The sequence below is a fragment of the Arvicanthis niloticus genome, chromosome 1, assembly GCF_011762505.2.
Source record: "Arvicanthis niloticus isolate mArvNil1 chromosome 1, mArvNil1.pat.X, whole genome shotgun sequence".
Classification (NCBI taxonomy): Eukaryota; Metazoa; Chordata; class Mammalia; order Rodentia; family Muridae; genus Arvicanthis; species Arvicanthis niloticus.
The window spans coordinates 86,092,643-86,104,698 of record NC_047658.1 but is presented as its reverse complement, the minus strand read 5'-3'; the positions used below and the strand labels follow the sequence as shown (position 1 = coordinate 86,104,698).

Here is a 12,056-nt window from a genome sequence, read left to right as displayed (position 1 = left end):
GAGCAGGAGCTTTGGAGCTGCCGTGAGATTGTGCCCACAGGAGAAGCCAGCTCAGCCAGGACCTCTGATTTATGTCAGTCAAGTTTCCTTCTTGTTGTGGAGGAAGCAGCCACTCCCAGTTTGAGAAGTTTGAACACTTGGCAGAAATGAAGAAATGCCTCCTAAATATGGTGTGGGATGTACAGAATAAATCTAGGGATGGATTTATTCCCTCCCTTGGTCCTCATATCTGTGGGCTACCCCAAGAAGATGAGCTGAGCTCTGTATTATGTACAGTTTTTATTCTGATGTTTACCATCTGAGAGTCTTACTGACCCCGAGGAGATTTCCTTTCCCAGGACTAGCCTAGGAAGCATGATTTCTTATGCAGATGATTACCTAAAACATAGCCGGCAGCACAGCTACCTCTTTTAACAGGCTTTCATGGTTGGAGCATGTTCCCAGGCTCCAGTCACCCCATGGCCAGAATCTCAATGACCAATAATAGACTCCAAGGCTGTAGAACCTTCTAAAAAGACCCAAAAGTGGCCATCCCTAGCCTTGCTACCTTGCCTCATCTGTTCCTTACCCTGGAAAGTGCAGTAAAGTCTGTCAGTCCACCTCCCTCCTGACTACCCTGTCTGCCTTTTCCTCATGTGGTCCTGCATGGCATGGAGAACCTTCCCTTCTTGGAAACTGTGAATAACAAACTATGATTTTAGCGGTAACTGTCTTCATATCTGAACGATAAAACCCACGTTTAAAAACAGGTATCTACCCCATCACTAAAACCTCAGCCAAGGCCACAGTCCCTACCTCCAGATGGTGATAGCCAGGGTGCATAGCACTCCCGTGAAGGATGGGAAGAAGAGCAAGAAAATGAAGAAGGTTATCATCTGTGAGGCCCGCCAGGCCTTGCTTGGAGGCTGGAAGTTCATCATCAGACTGACCTGAGGAGAGAAACAGAACCCCTTCCACTTGTGGCCCCTGGTACCCCACCAAGGGCCAACTCTCCCACCATCCACTTACAGCTTCCCAGTTTTTGGCTTTCTGATCCCTCCCCACAACCCCTTTCCCAGCTGGAATCTCCCTCGCACCCCCACCAGGTCATAAGTTCCCAAAGGAAAGTAATTGGTTACAACTTGGGTCCAACTCACATTTTTGACATAGAACATAATGAAGAGAGTGATCATTTGGATAAAAGGCAGCAGAGGGCAGAAGAAAATTCCAAGCCTGTGAGGAAAACAGGATTCTCAGGATCTGGGGAAACTTGAGGAGAACAGGGTGCAGAGGCAAGGGAGAGAATCGTATCTCCCTAAAATTCATATATGAAGACACACACGCACACGCACACGCACATGCACACGCATACACGCACCACAATACCTCCCAACATGACTGGATTTAGAAGCAGAGTTATTCAAACAGGAATTATGTTGGAATGGCGTCACTATGGTAGGCTCTAATTCAGCATGAGTGCTGTCCTTAAGAGAAGTGGGTAGGACACAAACATAGAGAGCTGTGTGAAGACACAGGGAAGGTGAGGCCAGCTGTAAACTAGAAAGAGAGGCACGAGGCAAAATCCTGACCTTAGGAGCTTGGGAAGGAACCACTTGCCAACACTGTGACTGTGATATTTCATCATGGTAAGTGTTCCTTTAGATGTGTGGTATCATAGAAAACTAATGCAGAGGGGGATCATTTGAATAACAGCAGACCAGAGACATCCCACCATGGCTGCTCCCTCTTCAGATCTGGGAAGGCTTTGCAGAGAGAAAGAGAGAACATCCCTCCACCACACCGCACAGCTACTAAACCATCAGAGGCCCTTCAATGTGCCCTAATCTAGTGGGTCTCAAATGTCAGGTCATCCTTCCCACGTGTGGCCTCCATCCTTTCCACAGTGCATGAGAAGGCCTGCAGGGACTAGACAATAAAGTGCACTGAGGTACAGGTCAGGAAGTCTTTGCTTTCCAACTCTCTTGCAGTATTCCCAAGGAAGCTTGGTGCCAGGATGGCTTTAATGCCCAACACCTGCCAACCCCCACACTTTAAAAAAATTTTTAAATTTTTATCTATGTGTGTATAGCATATGTGTGTACAATGAATGCACACATATGTGTGCAGAATCAAAGAAGGGCATTGGGTGTCCTCGCCCATCACTCTTCTTCTTACTCTTTTGAGATGGAGAAGGATGTCTCCCTCCAAACATGGGTCTAGGCTGGTGGCCAGCAATATCCCTAACACTCTTTCCATCTCCCTGCAACACAATGCTGAATTGTAGTGGCACACGTGGCCATAATGGCTTACATGTGGGTGCTGAGATCTGAACTCAGGTCCTTATGCCTACACAGCAAAAGCACTCATACCCATTATAACACCTCCACCACCTACACTCCTATAAGGAGCAGTCATTAAACTAACAGTCTCAGAAGACAAGAACATATAGCCAGGCTCTAAAAACTGTTTGGGACAGGGTTGCTTCAATTTTTCCAGTAATTTATGATTTACATAATCCGGCATTAGTTTTCCATTTATGAGAGTAAAGTAAAGATGGTTTAAATTATATCTGACTTGCATGGGTATTTGAATGAAACACATATCCAAAGATTCAAAGCTAACGTGGAGGGGGACATTCATGGAGAGGGAGGTAAAAAGCAGCAGTGATGGGAAGAGGAAAGGAGACTAATGAAACAAGAATGGTTGCATGTGGTAAGGTACAGGAGGGCAAGGGAGAGGCAGGAGTATGGAAAGTAATAACTAAAATAAAGACCTTCTGAAAACATCTTATGAAAGATGACTACTGCAGAAGCTTCTAAGCTATACGCATACATATGTATAAAAAGAGCAGAAGTGTAGTTACCTTGTAATGAGGTGACAATGGCTCGACTAGACACCACTGAACAACAAATAAAAAAAAAAACAAAAAAAAAAAACAAAAAAAAAAACCCATGCTAGGAATGGATTACCTCTATTGGAGTAGCCTTGACCAGTGGGGTCCCATAGACACCCCCAATATTGTCAATATTGTCCATGCTCTTGGTCACTTTCCATGGGTTAATGGTAAGATCCTATTGCTGAAGACGTCATAGAACATGGAGAGATGGAGCTGTGCTCATCTGGAAGCTTTATGGTTACTGCTAACTTTGCTAGTGCTAGAAGGCGCTATGCAGGCTCCTGAAGAAGAAAAGTAACCACCAATCTCACCCAATTGTGGGCCCTGGAAGCTGCAACAAGGACTGGCCTGGCATATATGTATATGCCCATTAATGCAATAGTGGTACAACTGTTATAGAAGTAACCAACCACTCATGCTTGGACTTAAGTTCTGCCCACAAGGTGAAACTCATCCCTGGAGCTTGTATTTCAAGTAAATCATTAAGACTCAGACAGATCATGGCTCCAACTACTAATCACTCTGATAAATGGGCACAGTGTTAAGCTGAGTCTTAATGATTTACTGTTATACCCACAATCAGGGCATCTCTCAAATCTCAGCAGAGACACTTCCTTTTGCAGTTATGCTGATTAACAGAGACCCACAACTGGTCACAGTACAGAGACTAAGAGACTTCAGAGTGCTTAACCCTAAATGGGGCATCTGAATCCCATTCCCTTCTTCCAAGGCTCATGGATAATTGTGGTAAAATGTGTAGAAAGACTAAGAGCCAGGGACAATGGATGACCACAATGAAATAGTGTTTTTTGGACACACCAGAGCAGGCAGTTGTACACATGAACTCACAGCGGTTGTGACAACACACACAAGACCTGCTCAAGCTCGAGCCAGGTAAAATCTCAGCCTGGAGAAGGGAAGTGGGCATGAAGTCCCACTCGTGGCTGAGGAACTAGTGGAAATGGATAGCTTACCACGAGATGGAGAGTCAACTTTCCTTTAGGGGTGTGGCCCCCTACTAGGTCTAACATGCCCCAGTGGTTGGCCACACACATATATTCAAGTGTATATTGGCACTCTTAATAGGACTGGATAGGTTTTGTTTTTTTCTTAGAAAAAAAAAAAAAAACGATGTAAAACTGGGTAGGTATGGAATGGGGGTTGAGTCTGAGAGGGGATGGAGGAGGAAGGTGAAGATTATCAAGATACAATATACGAAATTCTCAAAGATTTAATACAACTTATATGTATTTTTGCATATTTGAGTAAATATTTTATGGATTTGACTAAAAAGAAGCAAAGAATTTAAATATTAATCAGGTGATGTGTAGACGTGCGAACAAGCTGGCAGGTGGAAGTGCTGTGCAAAAGAAGGCTGAGGCTGGGAAGCACACTTTCCTTACCTTGGCCGTGGCCCCCAGCACACTCTCCTAGGTTATCACACTGGGTTTTTTGTTTGTTTGTTTTGTTTTTAAACAAAAATTCATCATTAAACACAATTTTTACAGTTGGGGATATAACTCAGAAGTAGAGCTCTCACCTAGCAAGCACAAGGCCCTGGGCTTGATCTCAGGTATTGAAAGGAAAAAAAAAAAAAAAATGGAGGGTGGGATGGGAAGGATACCTAAAATCTAAAAAGACTAAATCTGCAATTTGTATGGAGATAGAAAATAATACCATTTTTCAATTGTGCTTAACAATAGGCAGCTCAAAAAATTCCAGAAAGTAGAATATAGTTGAATCAAGGCATGGTGGTTCACATCTTTAATCCCAGCACTTGGAAGGCAGAGACAGGTGAATCTCTGTGAGTTCAAGGACAGCCTGATCTACAGAGTGAGTTCCAGGTTAGCTGGGCTACAAAATGAGACACTGTCTCAATCAATCAATCAATCAATCATTAATCATAATGGTAATGTGTGTGTGTATACATGTGCAAGCTTGTGTGTTTGTGCATTTGTTGGGGATGCAGGCATGGGTGGACATAGGGCACACATGTAGAGATCACAGGTCAACTTCAGGCATTGTCCTCAGACATCTGTCTTCTTTCAAGGCAAGCTCTCTCATTTGGCTATTTTTAAATGTAACACTCCTGGTTTACCACTTATATTTTTTGAGGGGGTGTCTTCAAGTGGTTGGCAGTTGGAGACCCCATTTTTACCCAGGTTGGGTAATTTGCCACCATTACTATTTTTCAGTAGATAATAATAATAATAATAATAATAATTATTATTATTATTATTATTTTAAATCTGTTATTCCAGGAATCATAAGCTCTAACAGTACAGACTTCTTCCCTTCCTCTCCCTTCTGATAGCAGGGTGGCACCTCACATGAACTTAGGTACCTTTCTTTTTAAATTCTTTCCTTTTTTTTTTTTTTCATTTTTCTTTATCCATTTCAGGAAATTCTTTCTTCTCTCAGAGTGCTTCAACATATAAAGAACCCTACCCTTGTTTTTTGACAGTAATGCCAAATGCATGTTGGGCAACCTTTAAGTGCTTTTGGTTTTACTATGATAACACTTATGGGGTGCTCTCTTTTGAAGAGTACATCATGAATAGCTTTAATTGCCAACTTGACATAGCCTGGAGTCATCTGAGAGGCAAGCCTCAATTAAAATTTATCCTATGGGTATATCTGTGTGGGTTTATCTTGATTGGCAATTGATGCAGGAGGGACCAGCCCACTGTAGGTGGTACCATCCTTAGGCAGGTGGTCTTGTACATCCTTGGGCTGTATAAGAAAGCTAGCTATGATGATCCTTAACAACAATCTATGTGTCCTTAACAGACAAACATTTATCCATATAGCCACAGATAAATGTAGTGTTTGCCCTTCTTCAAAGAAAGTCCTCTTTGCCACACATGAAGATTGCTATAGAAAATCACAGCCAATCAAACTGCAGAGTTGTAGAGCCCTGTTCCAACAGATATGTCTACAAAACACTTGCACACCTAAGGCTCAGGCTATGTTACAGAAGAGGGAGGAAGACACACACACACACACACACACACACACACATGCATATATGGCTGGAGAGATGGCTTAATGATTAATAATATTGACTGCTCTCTCAGAGGACCCAGGTTCAATTCCCAGCACCTATATGGCTGCTGATAACCATCTGTAATTCCTGTTCCAGGGCATCTGATGCACTCTGCCAGCAATACGCACACATGGCATACATACATCCAGGAAAACCACCCATATACATAATCTAAAAAAAAAGTATTGGCAATTGATTTACTAATTTGGAACACTACGACAAAACACCTTTATCTGGTTAACTTTAGAACAACGTAGGTTTATTGCTCAAAATTTGAGAAGCCCAAAGTCCAAGATTGAGGGACTAGCAAGATTCAGTGTTCAGTGAAGCTCACTTCCTGGTTCATGGATTGAGCGTTCTCACCATCCTCATTCAGAAGCCTCTCTTGGTCCTCTTTTATAAGGGCCCATTAATGGTGGCTCCACTTTAAGTCCAAATCTTCCCCTAATACTTTCACTTTGGTGATTCTGTTTCAGTGTAAGAACTGCATGGAGCTGTGGTCACAGCGTAATTGGTAACGTGCCCATCCGGTAGGTAAGTAAGTAAGAATGAGTCCAAGCCCTAGAACCTATATTTAAAAAGCCAAGCATGGTAGGTAGCATGTGATACAATGGTAGACCTGGATAGGCAGAGATGAGGGCTCCCAATGATTTAATCACTTGTTTAGCCTACTGGATGAGTTCCAGTGAAAGACCCTACCTAAAAAAAAGTCTTTAAAAGAGTGGACAGTTGGGGCTGGAGAGACGTCTCAGCTGTTAAGCATACTGACTGTTCTTCTAAAGGTCCTGAGTTCAATTCCCAGCAACCACATGGTGGCTCACAGCCATCTGTAATGGGATCTGATGCCCTCTACTAGTGTGTCTGAAGAGAGCAACTGTGTACTTACATACATAAAATAAATAAACCTTTAAAAAAAAAAGAGTGGTCAGTTTCTGAGGCACATAAAGATTTTTCTCTGGTCTCCACATGTATACACACATACATGCGTCTACACACATATGAACAAACTCACACTCGTGTATATAAACACACACACACACACACACACACACACACACACACACACACACACAGGACTGTAGCTGCCTATGGTTTGTAGGTCTCAAGGTGGCTTCCCTGCCCTAAACTGACTCTCACCTGATATCTTCAGGGTTTCCTGAAGGCAAAGAATAATCTAGAACACATGCTATGTTCTCAGCTTTCAGACTAGCTGTGTTTGCTGTCACCTATGCAGATTTTTAAACAACAGATCTTGGACCTAAAACCAAGACTCTCAAGTTCACCCCCAGGTGGAAAGTGTCTGGGAAACTCCACATTGCACTAAGAAACTTACCAGGTTAGAGTTTGTGCATAGATCAGTTCTAGAACATTCCTGGCAATGTCAAACTCCTGTAGGCTGAGACTGGTGATAAACTTCATGCCAATGAACCTGTGAAAATGAACTGGGCTTAGTCCTCAAACGACAATTCAGAGACCTCCACCAACCATGACAAACAGCAACAGGGACCCTCAATAGTAAGAATGAAGCTGCAGGTTCCAGAGCAAACACTGAAGGCCCCGGTCTACAGAAAGCTCTTCAGTAGTGGAGTTAAATGGGGAGGTGCAGGCCTAACACAAGGCAGTCAGGTAGGGGACTACTGTGGTCAATGCAACCTGCCCTCAGTAGCTCAGTGGGCCCAGTGAATTTCTAGTTATCCATTCTTTGCTTATTAGTTTTTGTTTTCCCCCATGAAGCAGATAAACTGAGCACCTCTGACAAATGCATTTTTAAAAACTTTGGGTTTTTTTTTGTTTTTTTTTTTTGTGCTGAGGATGGGACCTTGCATATGCTAAGCATGCACTCTGCCACTGAGCCACCTAAGCCACGGGTATGGGCGCTGCTCTGGAGCCAGCGATGGTCTGTGTTCTGCAAAGAAGAAAACGAGTTCACTGTATACTTTGGGGAAACTTGATCTTTTTTTTTCCTGTTTTCTTCAATAATATTTTTATTAAATCTTTGAGACTATCACACAACCCACCACCTTCCTACACACCCAACTCTGAATTCTTCTCTCTTACTGTCAAGTCCAGTTTGTGTTGTCCAACTGCTCTTGGGAGTGGGGCCTGCCCTGCCCAGCCCTGGCATGTTGCTGACCCACCAGGACTCACATTTTTGGGGGGGTTGGGTTTCGGTTTGGGTTTTTGAGACAAGGTTTTTCTGTGTAGCCCTGGTTTTCCTGTAACTATCTCTGTAGACCAGGCTCCCCTCAAACTCACAGAGATCTGCCTGCTTGGGCCGGCCACTGGAGTGCTGGGATTAAGGCGTGTGCCACCACTGCCTGGATTCAGACCGTTCTTTAATGACATGTTCTTTTTTCTTCTCTTACTATGGTTGTTTTAAATCTTTGTTCATGTGTCTGATATGTGTATGTGTGTATCTGCACATGGCACAGTGTACATATAGAAATCACAGGGTCATATTGAGTATTATCCCTTCATTCTACTTTGTTTGAGATGGGTCTTCAGATGAGTAGTTGGGGGTTGGGGCATTCCTGTCTCCCATTGGGAGCACTGGGATTATATATGTGCTACCACGACTGCTTTATGTGGGTTCTGGGGATTTGAACTCAGGTCCTCATGCTTGTATGATAAACATTTCACTCACTGAACCATCTCTTCAGCCAGATTTCATTATACCAGATGGCAGTTTCCATTTCCCCAAAAGTCTGTTAAACAACAAAAATGCTTCTCCACAGAGAAAACCTGGCATTAGATCATGATATCTCACTCTAGAAAAGCTATAGGCAACACAGGAGTGTCCAGGACTGGGGTATTGCTTAGTGGGAGAGAACACACAAGTCCCAGACCTTGGGTTACAGCCTCAACAAAAGCAACACCTAGAAAGAAGAGAGGTGTGCACATCAAATTACTATAAAGTGAATGAATAAAAGTGAAGCAGAAGCTATGCAGGACTCGGGTATGACTCGGTAGTGGGGTGATCACTTAGCACTTTGAGGCCTTGTGTCTCTCTCCACCCCAGCATTGCAAAAAATAGAAATGAAAAAAGAACCACATCTGGCCAATGGTCACAGTGCCTCAGTCCTGTACATTGACCTAAAATAAACACCAGTGACTTAATTATCCTAAAACAATGAGCTAGGTATATCCAACATGGTCTGCTACATAAAAGCATTGTCTACAGGATCCTACTAACCTTAAACCAGGCTCCTTATGCGCTGTGCAGCAAAACCACAAGAACTGCATTTTTTGGGGGGAGATTATAGAGTATGATATAGTATGCATATGTGTGGCAACGTGTATGTAGAGAAATCTGGGAGGGAAATCAGTCTAGCTGGGTGTGGTAGTACACATCTGTAATTCCAGCACTTGAAGCTGAGGCAGGAGGTTTGCTAGAAGTCCAAGGCTGGCCTGTGCTGTGTAGCAAGTCTCTGTTTCAAACAACAACAACAACAACCACCTCACCCACAAATATGGAGGAATACACACTAGAATATTAAAATCATCTACAGCAGGTAAAGATTTTAGCATGGGCTGGAGAGGTGGCTCAGCTATTAAGAGTATCGGCTGCCGTTGCAGAAGATCCAAGTTGAGTCCCCAGGACTCTGACTGACTGGCTCACAACTGCCAATTAACTCCAGTTCTGGGGAATTTGACATCTTCTTTGGGTGCATATACATAAACAATAAACAAATAAAACAATCTTCAACAATAATTCGCATGTGGTGGGAGAACCAACTCAGTGATGCAGTAACTGCCCCGCTTTTGGAAGCCCTGATTTCTATTCCCACATCACAGACCAAAGACAAACAGATAGATAGATTCCAAGTGGCCCCATTTCTGTTTTATGTCTGGAATTTTTGTCCAGAGAGAAGGTTGGACAGGGTCAACCTAAACCTAGTGAGGTTAGGTTGAGGCGAAATGTAGTAAAGAGGAGAACAATGCCCTGAAGGACAATGGGCAGATTAGACACACACAGCAGGCAAGGCAGCACCCTCCCCCATTCCCCACCCTTTCTGCTCAGTCAGGAATCAGGCTCTGGTTACAGTGCCACTCACAACTGATTAACATTTACCTCCTCAGAAACTCTCCCAGTAAGGAATCAGCCAAGGAGAACACGAAGTCCATGAGAAGGAGCCGGTAGATATCCTGGCCAATAAAGGTCTCCCAGCACTGGAAGGCAGACATGAATGAGGATCAGGGCTGATAGTCCAGATCAGAAGTCATGTGGACTCAATTTGACCACTCTCTGTACCCAGAAAAGAAGATTTAATCTGCAAAACAGCCACTCGCGTGCGTGTGTGTGTGTGTGTGTGTGTGTGTGTGTGCGCGCGCGCATGCATGCCTGCGTGTTTCTGTACTTCCCTCCATACCCCATAAGGCTTACTGCTCACATATACCTAAGTCTTCTCATCTCATAAGCTCTACTTCTAAGATATGCCATGTCTGCCCTGCCCCTTCTAGACCCCATTTCCCCACCAGGGCTAAGCATTTTCTTCAGGAGAGTAAGAAGCACGGAGGGGGTACGAATGTCTCTCCGCTTTCTGCTTATTGACTTCTACGTTGTACAAAAAATATGAAACTTGCAAGTAACAAAAATGTTATTTTTAAGAGTGACTAGAGGTTTGCACAAGTTGGTGTGAGCTGGTGGACAGCAACCTCTACAGGAAGTCAGAACTATGAGAGGACACACCTTCACCTTCCATATCTAGCTGAAGAAGATGGAAGCTTTCCATATATAGCCTAAGGATTCATGGATGGATGGATGGGTAGACAGATGAATAGAAGAATGGATAGATGGTAGACAAAGGGGGAAATAAGAGTCAGTAGATGGATGCAAACATGACTGGATAAATGATTGCATGAAAAGATACATGGATAGGTGGATAGATGGATGGAGGAATGGATGGATGAATATTGGGTGGATAGATGATAGTTGAATAAATGGCTAAATGAATGGAAGGATGACACATAAATTAATGAATAGATGGATAGAAGAGTAAAGGGGTGGACAGAAATATAACATGATATTTTCTCTAACATACTAACTAAAAAAGCTGGTTTTGAACATCTTTGATGATTAGGATTAGGTGAAAATACTATGTTATGCAAATAATTTGAGTCCAGACATAGCAATGTTTTTTGGCCAATGTGGGCCCCCAGGGACCCAGAGTGCCCCAGCACTGGAAGTGGAGTCAGAAAAATAAGAGATCTCTTACTCTTTTTCACAACCTAGACACTCTGTATGATAAGGGGTTTTTGTTTTGTTTTGTTTGTCACAGAAAACAAGTAGAAGGTAGAAGGAGAGGCATTCCAAGGAACCAACAGGATTAGCTTTCTCTTGAGGCCACATGGTGCAGCATTGTGAGGTGCAAGGACTAGAAACCCATGGTCTGAGGCTGGAGGAGGAGAAGAGCCATGCTGAGTGTGCGAGAGGGACAGTCAGGGTTAGGATGTGACCGTGCAGATGAGCTACACGTCTGCATATCAGCAGAGCCCACCGTGTCTGGAGTATGGACGTAACTCACCAAACCTCCAGAAGGATCTTGTGCTCAACCTCTGGCTAGTTGGAAAGGTTAGCATAGAAATTTCAGTCTATTGTATGACCACCAACAGTTGGTCACAGTACTCGCACTACCCTTGATAGTGAGTAGTACCTGTCTTAGAGGTACTGAAGCTAAAGAGACTAAATGTATTTGGTTGGCATTTCAGCTCTTCCACAAAGCCCTCCTGCTTTATGCTGCCTCCCAGACCAGCTTCTCTCTTCTCCTCTTCCCAAAATGAAGTGTGATGGCTGTCAGGAAACTTAGTCTTTTTGGTGATTGAAGGCCAAGAAACAAAACTCAAGGTAGAGTAGATCAACACATAAATCTCACCTCTTCGCCAGACAGGGCCACGATGTTGAGCCAATAGTAACAAAGAATTCCAACAATAGAGATCTTCAGAAAGATGTTTCTAAATAACAGAAGAGAAGACAGCTCTGATCACCCTCGTTGGTCATGCTCATTGGCAGTCTCCTGTTCCCTGCAGCCATTTGATAGGACACACATTTCTACATTTCTGTCTACCTAGCTCTAAGGCTGAATATGCCCATAAGATGAATTTTAGAAAGTGAACTATGAGCAGATGTGCCATGTG

The 12,056-nt window shown here is 43.4% G+C and overlaps 1 protein-coding gene across 5 annotated transcripts in view; it reads right to left on the bottom strand.

Moving 5' to 3' along the window:
- Tmc5 (transmembrane channel like 5) overlaps positions 1-12,056 on the bottom strand; it is a 78,313-nt gene that overhangs the window by 12,667 nt on the left and 53,590 nt on the right. For all 5 annotated transcript variants that reach the window (XM_076941583.1, XM_076941578.1, XM_076941587.1 and 2 more), the window contains 5 exons: positions 11,795-11,873; positions 9,994-10,091; positions 7,255-7,350; positions 1,137-1,212; positions 796-929 (listed from right to left, as the gene is read on the bottom strand). In XM_076941583.1, the coding sequence (XP_076797698.1) occupies positions 796-929; positions 1,137-1,212; positions 7,255-7,350; positions 9,994-10,091; positions 11,795-11,873 (483 nt within the window). The remainder of the gene's footprint in view (positions 1-795; positions 930-1,136; positions 1,213-7,254; positions 7,351-9,993; positions 10,092-11,794; positions 11,874-12,056) is intronic.